General features: G+C 41.7%; 1 protein-coding gene across 1 annotated transcript in view; it reads right to left on the bottom strand.

Moving 5' to 3' along the window:
• DYNC1LI2 (dynein cytoplasmic 1 light intermediate chain 2) overlaps positions 1-14,733 on the bottom strand; it is a 51,823-nt gene that overhangs the window by 13,840 nt on the left and 23,250 nt on the right. The window contains exons 5-8 of the mRNA XM_084644977.1: positions 4,639-4,808; positions 3,287-3,380; positions 2,564-2,699; positions 1,578-1,689 (exon numbers count right to left, since the gene is read on the bottom strand). Of these exons, the coding sequence (XP_084501103.1) occupies positions 1,578-1,689; positions 2,564-2,699; positions 3,287-3,380; positions 4,639-4,808 (512 nt within the window). The remainder of the gene's footprint in view (positions 1-1,577; positions 1,690-2,563; positions 2,700-3,286; positions 3,381-4,638; positions 4,809-14,733) is intronic.

The following is a 14,733-nucleotide window of genomic DNA, read 5'->3' as shown; positions in this document are numbered from 1 at the left end:
TGTCTTTATCATGAAAGTTGGACTTACAAATGTAGAATTATGTAAAAAAAAAAAAACCAAAACCCTGCATTCAGAAACAAAACAATGTAAAACTTTAGAGCCTACAAGTCCACTCAGTCCTACTTCTTATTCAGCCAATCGCACAGACAACCAAGTTTGTTTACATTTGCAAAAGATAATGCTGCCTGCTTCTTGTTTACAATATCACCTGAAAGTGAGAACAGGTGCTTGCATGGCACTGTTGTAGACTGCGTCGAAAGATATTTACATACCAGATGCGCTAAAGATTCATATGTCCCTTTATGCTTCAACCACCATTCCAGAGGACGTGTCAATGCTGATGACAGGTTCTGCTCGATAACGATCCAAAGCAGAGCGGACTGACACATGTTCATTTTCATCATCATGAGTCAGATGCCATCAGCAAAAGGCTGATTTTCTTTTTTGCTGGTTTGGGTTCTGTAGTTTCTGCATCGAAATGTTGTGCTTTTAAGACTTCTGAAAGCATGCTCCACACCTCATCCCTCTCAGATTCTGAAAGGCACTTCAGATACTTAAACCTTGGGTTGAGTGCTGTTCACATTGGTATCTTCTTTGTATTTTGGCAAATTTTGCAGTGAAAGTGTTCTCAAAATGAACAATACATGCTGGGTCATCAACAGAGACTGCTATAACATGAAATATATGGCAGAATGCGGGTAAAACAGAGCAGGAGACATACAATTCTCCCCCAAGAAGTTCAGTCAAAATTTAATTAAACGCATTTTTTTTTTAACAAGCATGATCAGCATGGAAGCATGTCCTCTGGAATGACGGCCGAAGCACGAAGAGGCATTTGAATCTTTAGTGCATCTGGCACGTAAATATTTTGCGATGCCAGCTACAACAGTGCCATGTGAATACCTGTTCTCACTTTCAGGTTACATTGTAATTAAGAATTGGGCAGCAGCATTTCCCGTAAATGTAAAAAAAACTTGTTTCTCTTAGTGTTTGGCTGAACAAGAAGTAGGACTGAGTGGACTTGTAGGCTCTAAAGTTTTACATTGTTTTGTTTTTGAGCGCAGTTATGTGACAAAAAACTACATTTGTAAGTTGGACCTTCATGATAAAGAAATTGCAGTACAGTACATGTATGAGGTGAATTGAAAAATACTATTTCTTTTATCATTTTTACAGTGAAAATATTTGTAATAGAAAATAATATAAAGTCAGCACTGTACACTTTGTAATCTGTTGTTGTAATAGAAATCAATATATTTGAAAATGTGAAAAACATCCAAAAATATTTAATACATTTCAATTGGTATTCTACTGTTTAACAGTGCAATTAATCGCAATTAATTTTTTTAGTTAATTGCATGACTTAACTGCGATTGACAGCCCTATTGAGAACCCCTGCCCTAGACCACTGGAGAATGTATGCCAGTACTTCAAAAGTGGTTTAGCATTTAGAAGAAAAGCATATTACTGTACGAGCTGAAGTTCTATATTATTAATAGTCAATATCAGCCATCCAATTATGGTGAAGTGATTTGTAGTTTCTTTACACTGAATTTCAAAAATTAACTCTTTTATACCTTTCTTACTGGAGGTTTTACAATGAAGTCTTCATATGCATCTTCTGGTTTCACCGTTGTGAAGTTTTCATGTAAAATAGCAATTTTCTTTTCATTGTCCCAACCAGCAGGTCTACAGGAAAAAAAAGTTTTAGGGCAAGGTTTGCTTTTTTAGCCTCAAAAGATTATTGGCACAGCGCATGCACATTTAAGCAAGTAATCTTATTACCATACTTCTGTATTTCCTCTGTAACAGTTTTATGTCATTAAGAGGTCATTGCACAGTCCTCACTCTGAAAACACAGGCTATGCTTACCAAGATGTTGAGATGGCATAATCATTCTGGGTAAATAGCCACTACGCTTTTTTAAGCTAATGTTGAACACAAGAGTGTTAGACTATAATAAACCTAGGGACTGAGCACTAAAACAACGTAAGTACAATTTTTTTTTTTCTTAAAACCAAGACAGTACCTGCTGGAGAACCAGTCTAAATAGTGTTTCCAACTTCCTTCCAGCATGCTAATGTGACTATTAGATATCAGATTCTTTACAAATTTACTTCATTTTGCTCCTAAAATTAAACAACCCTTTCAATTAATTATCTTTAGCCCTGTTTACTATGGAAAATAGTACAAGTAAATGATGCAAATTATTCCTTTTTTGTGAAATACAGTTTTGGTAGGCAGACTTCTAACCAGATATTGAAGTATTTCACAGAATGAGACAAGGGGGGGGGGGGGAGAAGAAGAGCTATTATGGATCTAATGATGAATTGTTTATGTGGGAAGAATTTTTCATTCTACTTTAACAAATTTAAATTCCACACATTATAACAGAATATTTCACATCCAAATTGCGATTTTATTTTCTGTTGAAGAATTAAATGCACTAAAGCTTGGGGTGTACAAGTTTCACTTGTGTTCATAAGGAAATACAACATTTCAATGATAAGGGCGTCAGACAGAAACAAAAAGTTTGACAAATATATTTCTTACATCAACTTACATAAAAACTGCATCCTTTTCTACCACTAAGGCAGGTGTGGTAAAGTGAAAACCATATGTTTTATGTACAATGTACTTATACAACAAGTCAAGGTTCTTTTCTTCCTTAACTGATGTATAAATCAAGGCAGCTCCATCTAATTACTTCATTTAAGGAAAACTATAAAGTGCAGTACTTAAACATTAAATTCAACTGAAATAATATTTGAAGTCTGCTATTGAGAAATAGCCAAAATTTTCAGAGTAGGCTGCTACTAGCTCAATGGAAACTGTAGGTGTTCAGCACCTTTGGGAGGGAGGGAAAAAAGAGGATGAGAATCATGTCACTTAGGGAACAGATTCAGCTTTTAAAATGTTGACAATATAGACACCAGAAAGCTGTTTGTTTATATATAAAGTCATAGGATGCAAGTTTAGTATGGAAATCCACGTTCCGGGAGAAAGAGCAGTGTGGTACATCTCAAAACTGAAGTCCCTTGCCAAGGAATGTCTAGATCAACTGTATGGCTTCAGGGAAAAAAAAACAAAAAAACTTGACAAATCTCTTAATATATTTTCATAACTACACTCCAAATACTATATATTAAGTTACTAAATACCAGAAGTTATTTTGAGAAGTAGTTTCTCCTTAGGTTATTTTATTTTCCTCATTACACTATAATAAAATACATTTCCTATCTTCCAGATTTTATTCTGCCACTATCCTCAGATTAGGAAAGGATACACTGTAAGCAGAATCTACGAATGTGTGACTGAATGAAGTCAAAGTGTTCTTCTCTGTAGTCATGTTCCTTCTCTAGTACACTCACTGCATCACACTGGAGGAAAAAAAAAAAAAAGCAAAGCCGCTTAACACTTCCTTGCATATAACCTGCATTTTCTTCAAGTAGAAATATACAGTAGAATCTCAGAGTTATGAACACCATGGGAATGGAGCCACTCTGACATGTTTGTAACTGAACAAAACGTTATGGTTGTTCTTTCAAAAGTTTACAACTGAACATTTACTTAATAAAGTTTGAAACTTTACTATGCAGAAGAAAAATGCTGCTTTTAGCCCTCTCAATTTAAATGAAACAAGCACAGAAACCGCTTCCTTACCTTGTCTAATTTTTTTTTTTTTTTTAAACTTTCCCTTTACTTTTTAGGAGTTTATGTTTAGCCCAGTATTGTACTGTATTTGTGTGTATGGATTTTATTTATTTATTTTTTTGGTCTCAGGGCTGCCTGATTGCGTACTTCCGGTTCCAAATGTGGTGCGTGGTTGACCAGTCAGTTTGTAACTCTGGTGTTCGTAACTCTGAGGTTCTACTGTACACATCTTCCCTTGTATCAGCATTCAATTCACACTTTTTGCTGGGGAGACCACACTAATTAACCAATGGGTAAAATGCTCACAAGCTACCAAAAGACAAAAAGTGCCTTCATTAAAAGTTAAAGCCGCAACAAATATCCATTCTTTATAACTAGAAATTGAGTTGATGCCATAAATGTGTATTTTTGAAATGCTATTTTCATTAAGTCATTAGTTGCTAAACACCTTCTTATGTGGTAACTCAGGTAACTCATGTGACTGTATGATGTACAAAGATATCTTGAAAGTAGCCTTCTCAATTGACTCTTTTTTACATTAGAAATTCAGATCTCATCTACCATCCACAGACAATTTAAGGAAAGATTGAGATACTATGCAAGTGAAATCTGATGGAAAAAGGAAGCATTTATTTCAAATGCCTCAAAACACTTGGAAAATATATATATATATTTTTTATAAACATAACATTTTTCCTTTTTCAATTAAGGATGGAGGAAGTCCACATTTTAGACCTCTAATTATGTCCTTCAGCCAAACTGCAAAGACTAGACTGATCTTTTTCAATCCTTCTATGGTAAAAAGAAAAAAGTGTTTTAGATTTTTAATTTTAAGTCTAGTTTATACACCAAAAGTTAAAAAAAAAAAAGTTTTTCTTCTCTAAATCCAGAACTTTCACTTTCAGCTTGCAAACATCTGCATCAAACATATCTTCCAAAAGGAAAAGTAACTAACCTTTCTAGTAAACTCAAGTTCAAGCTCACCTTTGTACAAACCACAAGCACAGGGATCCCAAGATTGTGAGTCAGAACATTCTCTCCAAGTGGCAAAGTAACATTTTCATCTTCTTGGCCAGCTGATGAAGGACCTCTTCTCTGTGGTGATCCTTGGTAACCTTCTTCCGGTTCCACATACTCCTGGAATTCCTTTATAACTATGAAAAAAGATCTTTGTAAGGTGAGAGACGGGAACACAGTCTTAAAATTTGTATTAAAGTGAAAGAGTTTCAGATAATTATATGTTTATGAGCAGCTGGGACATCTTCTCAACAACCTTTTTAAGGTGACGCATGAATTGAGAACAGAATCTGAGCTTCAAGAAATTGTATAATTTCTCTTGAGCCAAATAAAAAATAAGATTTTGGAATTTGGCTATTACTAGCTTTCAGCTTTTGAATCCAAAGCACATCTGCAATTTAAATATAAGAGCCAACATTTTCAGGAGTGTTTAGTGATTCTCGGTGCTTCAATTTTTAGGCACTCACCTAGACAGACTGTGGAAGTTTGATTTTCAGAAAGTGCTCAGCACTTATCCTCTGAAAATTAGGATCCTTTAGGATGTCTCAACTTAAAATTCAACTTTTCTAAGCATCAAACCTCTTAGAAATGAATATGAAAGTTTGTAAACCCAGATTTACTTAATTTTATTTCTGTATCAAGCTATCAAATAGAAGCACTTAATAACCCTGCTAATGTAGCACTTTGCAAAAACAAGTTACAGTATAAGGTTTTGTGGCTGTTCTCTTAAAAAAGTTGGCATATATAACAAGGTCTCACCACTGACTGAAGTATAATAATAATAATCCATCCATTATATCAGTGGTCCCCAAACTCTTTATGTTGCCCCTCCCCCACCTATAATGGAATCTGTCTGGGCCCCCTCAAGAGCCATGGACGTGAGCAGGGCTAGGAGCCCCAGCTGGGGTTGCAGCCAGGAGTGGAGTCATGGTGGGGAGCAGGGCCAGAGCGGAGCAGGGCTGGGTGGTGCTCCCTCCCCACCCCCTGTGGGGGTTGGCCCGGGCCCCACTGCACCTCCCCCCAAACCTCTGTGCCCCCCTAGGGGGATGCGCCCCACAGTTGCGCCCCACTGCATTATATTATCATGGTACTCCTCTGAGCATGTAAGGAACCATGGTAATATAAAGTATGTAAGAAAAAGTATTACATGAAATTCTGTACATTAGCTAATGTTTTATTAAAGGAAAGTGATATTGTTCCCCAGATTTTTAAAGCAGTGGTGTTTCTCATCTCTAAAGCAAGTAGTGCTATCACCACCAAACAGTGCACTATGCTGTTTTGGGGGATTAAAATCATGCAATATCAAATAAGCTTCCATGCCACGGAACAATCCAACAACTTGAAGTGAACTCTGAAATTATATTTATGGATAACTTGGACAACATGAAGATATTGAGCTCTATGTTTTGTATTTACAGGGAGAGCCACTGGAAACATGAAAATAATCATAATCTTAATGGTAAAAAAGGAGAATTAATGTGACCGTTGATACTCAAATCTAGAAACAGTAAAAAAAATACCGTTGAGATCACAAATCTAAAGTACACGTGCATAAAATTTAAAGAAAATTAGATGCACAACTACTCAAACAAATGATTTCTAATTTGATATTTTAGGGGCCTTGCTGAACAAAAACTTTGTTTCTGAAAAGTGGTTTCAGGCTCAGAAAAGCTACACATTCAATTCAGGTACTGAAGGTTTAAACACAACATAAAAAAAAAAAAGAAATCTAGAAGTTAAGAGCTGAACACAGAAGTAGCACTCAAAGCAAACAAACTTCGTAGTATTTTTAAGTGTGCACTGACAGAAGCATCAAGATTAAAAGGGCTGTTCTGGCAGTTCAGGCCAAAAAGCCCCACATGATTTCTTTCTGTGCCTTACATCAGACAGTTCACTGTAACTTACAGCAAAACTTGTATTCACTGCAAGCCTACTAAAAGAGTTACCATCTATAACTGCAAGCAAATGCTATTTAGCCACACCCTTTGGAGATACATTCTGCAAAAAAGCTTAAACAACAAGTACAGAAAACACCAAATTAAACAGCCACTCCTAGTTTACAAAGCAATTCATTTTTTTGCTGTTATTGTCTCTTACAGGAAGTCAAACACTATCTGCACACTGAATGCATGATTATATTCAAAGCTATTTTTAGTATGTGGCACATGAAATCTAAATCATCTGGAAAGGCCTCCATTTATGTAGCAGAGCTGCAATGAATTATGTAGAAAAATGAGATTTGGCAAAGATTGTGGTTCTGAAGACTTTTTTGAAACTGAGTATTAAAATAATTCAAAAACGCAAAATGAAAATACTTGACTCATGCAATACAGCAATACCAATTGATATTCTGAGCTTTGTGAAGTGGAAAACCTTTGAAGAGGTAATAAACCAATGCTCTCAAAACAAAACCACCATAAACTTCTCAAGAAGAAGGGTGCCCTCCATGACTGAAGAAGTTGTGGTAGGAAGACCAAGGAACGAGGACCCCAACACTACACTGTTTGCTACCACCATGCATCCTGGATAGCAGGGGAAGAGGGAAGGGAAACAGTCCACTACTTACTTTCAAGGTGACATATTGAGTTTTTCAGCCACCAATTCCAATTATCACCATTAACTGAACTGTGGCTAAAAGGATTCCTTTCTTCTGCACATAATCTTATACTATTGGTAGGTTTAAACCATGATGGGGTAACTTGACAATCACCATAAATATATTTTATACTGTTCTGTGCTCAGTTTAAAATATTGGTAACAAATCAAAGCTATCAGTGATAATCTGCTAGGTCAAGGGTGGCCAACCTGTAGCTCTGGAGCCATAAGAAGCTCTTCAGAAGTTAATATGCAGCTCCTTGTATAGGTGCCAACTTTCCAGTATGCTGGGGGTGCACACTATGCAAACTCTGCCACAGGCCCTGCCCTCACTCCACCCCCTTCCATTGATCGGTGGGGCTGACAGTGGGTGGGAGGTGCTCGGAACAGGGTAGGTGAGCTGATCGGGGGGGGGGCTGCTGACGAATTACTGTGGCTCTTTGGCAATGTACACTGGTAAATTCTGGCTCCTTCTCAGGCTCCGGTTCAAGGGTTCTCAAACTTCATTGCACTGAGACCCCCTTCTGACAACAAAAATTACTACACGATCCCAGGAGGAGGGACCGAACCTTAAGCCCGCCCAAGCCCCGCTGCCCCAGGGGAGAGGGCTAAAACCCAAGGGCTTCAGCCCCAGGCAGGAGGCCTGTAACCTGAACTCCACCACGCAGGACTGAAGCCCTTTGGCTTCAGCTTCAGCCCCAGACCCCAGCAAGTCTAATGCCAGCCCTGGCGACATTAAAACAGAACTGGGACTCACTCTGGGGTCTCGACGCAGAGTTCGAGAATCACTGTGCTAGGTTGTGTCCACATGGTGGTAGAAAGTTTTCTTTACAAAAGAGTGGATTTATCAAAAATCTTCAAATATGAAAAAGCCGAAGCCTTTCAGGACACCAAATGACTTCTATTACACTAATAAAAGCCACTGAATAAAAGCAATATGGACCCTCAGGGCTGAGTTAGTAATTATAACAAAAAATCTACACTAAGAGGTTTGGAGGGCCCAAGCCTGCAGAGGGTGTCCAGCACTTAATTCCCAAATGCCTTTGTAGGATTAGGCAGTGTGCAGTTATAAGTGGAGATGAACTGGTGTAAAAACTATTAAGAAGCTCAAAACTATTGGCTGTTAAACTTAGATATACTTTGTTTCTGAAATACCAGTCTCTTAAATGAAACACTATCAGTTGCTTTGTACAGCTTGGATTTGTGATCACCTGTTTGCCAAATTCTGGAGTCTTTGTTCTTCCTTAAACTAAATGTGGTGTTTTTTTTTTAAATGCCAAAGATCAGCCCTTAAGAACAAGCTGCATTCATATGAGACAGAAAAAACAAAATTTGTTTAAGAACATTTATTTCAGTTTCAATATACAAAGGAGTCCTTTAAGACACCTTTAGATACACTTAGGGTATGTCTACACTACGGAATAAGATCAAATTTATAGAAGTCGGTTTTTTAGAAATCGATTTTATATATTCGAGTGTGTGTCCCCCCACAGAAAATGCTCTAAGTGCATTAAGTGCATTAACTCGGCGGAGCGCTTCCACAGTACCGAGGCTAGAGTCGACTTCCGGAGCGTTGCACTGTGGGTAGCTATCCCACAGTTCCCGCAGTCTCCGCTGCCCATTGGAATTCTGGGTTGAGATCTCAATGCCTGATGGGGCTAAAACATTGTCGCGGGTGGTTCTGGGTGCATATCGTCAGGCCCCCGTTCCCTCCCTCCCTCCGTGAAAGCAATGGCAGACAATCATTTCGTGCCTTTTTTCCTGAGTTACCTGTGCAGACGCCATACCACTGCAAGCATGGAGCCCGCTCAGGTAACCGTCACCCTATGTCTCCTGGGTGCTGGCAGACGCGGTACGGCTTTGCTGCACAGTAGCAGCAACCCATTGCCTTCTGGCAGCAGACGGTGCAATACGATTGGTAGTCGTCCTCGTCATGTCCGAGGTGCTCCTGGCCACGTCGGCTGGGAGCGCCTGGGCAGACATGGGCGCAGGGACTAAATTTGGAGTGACCTGACCAGGTCATTCTCTTTAGTCCTGCAGTCAGTCCTATTGAACCATCTTATGGTGAGCGGGCAGGCGATACGGATTGCTAGCAGTCGTACTGTACCATCTTCTGCCAGGCAGGCAAGAGATGAGGATTGCTAGCAGTCGTATTGTACCATCTTCTGCCAGGCAGGCAAGAGATGAAGATGGCTAGCAGTCGTACTGTACCATCTTCTGCCGAGTAGCCATGAGATGTGGATGGCATGCAGTCCTTCTGCACCGTCTGCTGCCAGCCAAAGATGTAAAAGATAGATGGAGTGGGTCAGAACAAGAAATAGACCAGATTTGTTTTGTACTCATTTGCCTCCTCCCCTGTCTAGAGGACTCATTCCTCTAGGTCACACTGCAGTCACTCACAGAGAAGGTGCAGCGAGGTAAATCTAGCCATGTATCAATCAGAGGCCAGGCTAACCTCCTTGTTCCAATAAGAACGATAACTTAGGTGCACCATTTCTTATTGGAACCCTCCGTGCAGTCCTGCCTGAAATACTCCTTGATGTACAGGCACCCCCTTTGTTGATTTTAGCTCCCTGAAGCCAACCCTGTAAGCCGTGTCGTCAGTCGCCCCTCCCTCCGTCAGAGCAACGGCAGACAATCGTTCCGCGCCTTTTTTCTGTGCGGACGCCATACCAAGGCAAGCATGGAGGCCGCTCAGCTCACTTTGGCAATTAGGAGCACATTAAACACCACACGCATTATCCAGCAGTATATGCAGCACCAGAACCTGGCAAAGCGATACCGGGCGAGGAGGCGACGTCAGCGCGGTCACGTGAGTGATCAGGACATGGACACAGATTTCTCTGAAAGCATGGGCCCTGCCAATGCATGCATTATAGTGCTAATGGGGCAGGTTCATGCTGTGGAACGCCGATTCTGGGCTCGGGAAACAAGCACAGACTGGTGGGACCGCATAGTGTTGCAGGTCTGGGACGATTCCCAGTGGCTGCGAAACTTTCGCATGCGTAATGGCACTTCCATGGAACTTTGTGACTTGCTTTCCCCTGCCCTGAAGCGCATGAATACCAAGATGAGAGCAGCCCTCACAGCTGAGAAGCGAGTGGCGATAGCCCTGTGGAAGCTTGCAACGCCAGACAGCTACCGGTCAGTTGGGAATCAATTTGGAGTGGGCAAATCTACTGTGGGGGCTGCTGTGATGCAAGTAGCCCAAGCAATCAAAGATCTGCTGATATCAAGGGTAGTGACCCTGGGAAATGTGCAGGTCATAGTGGATGGCTTTGCTGCAATGGGATTCCCTAACTGTGGTGGGGCTATAGACGGAACCCATATCCCTATCTTGGTACCGGAGCACCAAGCCGCCGAGTACATAAACCGCAAGGGGTACTTTTCGATAGTGCTGCAAGCTCTGGTGGATCACAAGGGACGTTTCACCAACATCAACGTGGGATGGCCGGGAAAGGTGCATGATGCTCGCATCTTCAGGAACTCTGGTCTGTTTCAAAAGCTGCAGGAAGGGACTTTATTCCCAGAGCAGAAAATAACTGTTGGGGATGTTGAAATGCCTATATATATCCTTGGGGACCCAGCCTACCCCTTAATGCCATGGCTCATGAAGCCGTACACAGGCAGCCTGGACAGTAGTCAGGAGCTGTTCAACTACAGGCTGAGCAAGTGCAGAATGGTGGTAGAATGTGCATTTGGACGTTTAAAGGCGCGCTGGCGCAGTTTACTGACTCGCTTAGACCTCAGCGAAACCAATATTCCCACTGTTATTACTGCTTGCTGTGTGCTCCACAATATCTGTGAGAGTAGGGGGGAGACGTTTATGGCGGGGTGGGAGGTTGAGGCAAATCGCCTGGCTGCTGGTTACGTGCAGCCAGACACCAGGGCGGTTAGAAGAGCACAGGAGGGCGCGGTACGCATCAGAGAAGCTTTGAAAACCAGTTTCATGACTGACCAGGCTACGGTGTGAAAGTTCTGTTTGTTTCTCCTTGATGAAACCCCCCGCCCCTTGGTTCACTCTACTTCCCTGTAAGCTAACCACCCTCCCCTCCTCCCTTCAATCACCGCTTCCAGAGGCAATAAAGTCATTGTTGCTTCACATTCATGCATTCTTTATTCATTCATCACACAAATAGGGGGATGACTACCAAGGTAGCCCAGGAGGGGTGGTGGAGGAGGGAAGGAAAATGCCACACAGCACTTTAAGCACAGCACTTTAAAAGTTTACAACTTTAAAATTTATTGAATGACAGCCTTCTTTTTTTGGGGCAATCCTCTGTAGTGGAGTGGCTGGTTGGCCGGAGGCCCCCCCACCGCGTTCTTGGGCGTCTGGGTGTGGAGGCTATGGAACTTGGGGAGGAGGGCGGTTGGTTACAGAGGGGCAGCAGTGGCAGTCTGTGCTCCAGCTGCCTTTGCTGCAGCTCAACCATACACTGGAGCATACTGGTTTGGTCCTGCAGCAGCCTCAGCATTGAATCCTGCCTCCTCTCATCACGCTGCCGCCACATTTGAGCTTCAGCCCTGTCTTCAGCCCGCCACTTACTCTCTTCAGCCCGCCACCTCTCCTCCCGGTCATTTTGTGCTTTCCTGCACTCTGACATTATTTGCCTCCACGCATTCGTCTGTGCTCTGTCAGTGTGGGAGGACAGCATGAGCTCGGAGAACATTTCATCGCGAGTGCGTTTTTTTTTTTCTTTCTAAGCTTCACTAGCCTCTGGGAAGGAGAAGATCCTGTGATCATTGAAACACATGCAGCTGGTGGAGAAAAAAAAAGGGACAGCGGTATTTAAAAAGACACATTTTATAAAACAGTGGCTACACTCTTTCAGGGTAAACCTTGCTGTTAACATTACATACATAGCACATGTGCTTTCGTTACAAGGTCGCATTTTGCCTCCTCCCACCGCGTGACTACCCCCTCAACCTTCCCCATGGCTAACAGCGGGGAACATTTCTGTTTAGCCACAGGCAAACAGCCCAGCAGGAATGGGCTCCTCTGAGTGTCCCCTGAAGAAAAGCACTCTATTTCAACCAGGTGACCATGAATTATATCTCACTCTCCCGAGGATAACACAGAGAGATAAAGAACAGATGTTGTTTGAATGCCAGCAAACATACACTGCAATGCTTTGTTCTACAATGATTCCCGAGTACGTGTTACTGGCCTGGAGTGGTAAAGTGTCCTACCATGAAGGACGCAATAAGGCTGCCCTCCCCAGAAACCTTTTGCAAAGGCTTTAGGACTACATCTAGGAGAACCGCAAATGCCAGGGCAAAGTAATCCTTTCACATGCTTGCTTTTAAACCATGTATAGTATTTTAAAAGGAACACTCACCAGAGGTCCCTTCTCCGCCTGCTGGGTCCAGGAGGCAGCCTTGGGTGGGTACGGGGGGTACTGGCTCCAGGTCTAGGGTGAGAAACAGTTCCTGGCTGTCGGGAAAACCGGTTTCTCGCTTGCTTGCTGTGAGCTATCTACAATCTCCTCCTCATCATCATCTTCTTCGTCCCCAAAACCTGCTTCCGTATTGCCTCCATCTCCATTGAAGGAGTCAAACAACACGGCTGGGGTAGTGGTGGCTGAACCCCCTAAAATGGCATGCAGCTCATCATAGAAGCGGCATGTTTGGGGCTCTGACCCAGAGCGGCTGTTCGCCTCTCTGGTTTTCTGGTAGGCTTGCCTCAGCTCCTTCAGTTTCACGCGGCACTGCTTCGGGTCCCTGTTATGGCCTCTGTCCTTCATGCCCTGGGAGATTTTGACAAAGGTTTTGGCATTTCGAAAACTGGAACGGAGTTCTGATAGCACGGATTCCTCTCCCCAAACAGCGATCAGATCCCGTACCTCCCGTTCGGTCCATGCTGGAGCTCTTTTGCGATTCTGGGACTCCATCATGGTCACCTGTGCTGATGAGCTCTGCATGGTCACCTGCAGCTTGCCACGCTGGCCAAACAGGAAATGAGATTCAAAAGTTCGCGGTTCTTTTCCTGTCTACCTGGCCAGTGCATCTGAGTTGAGAGTGCTGTCCAGAGCGGTCATAATGGAGCACTCTGGGATAGCTCTCGGAGGCCAATACCATCGAATTGTGTCCACAGTACCCAAATTCGAGCCGGCAACGTCGATTTAAGCGCTAATCCACTTGTCAGGGGTGGAGTAAGGAAATCGATTTTAAGAGCCCTTTAAGTCGAAATAAAGGGCTTCATTGTGTGGATGGGTGCAGGTTTACATTGATTTAACGCTGCTAAATTCGACCTAAAGTCCTAGTGTAGACCAGGGCTTAGTCTTTGATGGATCAAACCACACAAGCAGAATAGTTTTTTTCCGGTGGGGTATTAATTCTTTTGCAGACTCTGATAGGAGAGCACATACAAATCCAAAAAGTTAAAACAAAAAACAAAACAGTTAAGCGGTTAAAAATATAGTAACTATCTGCCATTCAAGAAAATGACACAAGGCGGGACAAAGATTCACAAAGAAGGAAAGCATATGTGTACTAGTTATTTTAAATGTCCTGCCATTAGTAAGCTTCCATTGTCTAAACCTACTGTAGCATAAGATAATGTTCAGTATATAGCCATCCATGCAAAAAAAAACAAAAACAAAAACAAACAAAAAAACCACAACCATCCCTCCCAAACAACTTGTAATTTACAGGATTGACAACACACCCACAAATTGAAATTTTTGCAAAAAATTGACCCTTGCCAGACTCTGCTGTGCACACCACTCCTTTATCCATAAGGAACACAGAAGAGAACTGTCTGCTTCTCTTTTTCCGAAATAATTTTACAATTTACATTTATTTAAATTGTTACAATTTACAATAATTCTCTGTTACACTGAAAGAATATAGTAAAAATAATGGTAAAAACAGTAAGTTGTGAGTCCTTCCCATTCACCATTAGATAAATTAGACAATTTTTCAAGGTCTGTATTTATGAAAGCACGTATTCCCGGGTAATAACCCATATTATGGTAAATATTTTAAAACACTGTTTTGCAAATATTCAAGAAAAACAGGTAATGCTAAGATTAGCTTCCACAAAATGAATAATCACTTTATACGAGATTATATATTAGTTAAATTGCAAAATATTGATAGTTATGAACCACTGAAGCTGTTCCACAGTGAGTGACTTCTTAAACAGGTACTCAGATACATCCTGCCACATTCTCTTGCCCTCCTCAATGAGTGCGCAAAACCTGTTCTGAAGCTCCTATGCCAAGCCTTTTTTGGAGGTATGACAAACCAAAAAGTTAGTGGGATATTCACAAGTGAAAGCCCCCACATTTTTTGAGCCTCAGCATCTCCAGAATAGTTTGCCCAATTTGCCTCAAGTTTTCCAGAAGATTCTACCCTGACTGAACAACATATGAAGTATCAAGTGGAATAGTCTGGCTTTGGCAAAGAAAGATCTGAATTATCATTATGGTACCAGAGTACCTAGGAGGCACAGATGAAGTCATG

The sequence above is a fragment of the Lepidochelys olivacea genome, assembly GCF_965140295.1.
Source record: "Lepidochelys olivacea isolate rLepOli2 genome assembly, chromosome: 12".
Taxonomy (NCBI): Eukaryota; Metazoa; Chordata; order Testudines; family Cheloniidae; genus Lepidochelys; species Lepidochelys olivacea.
Note: the sequence above shows the minus strand (reverse complement) of the source record. Positions and strands in the feature narration are given on the sequence as shown.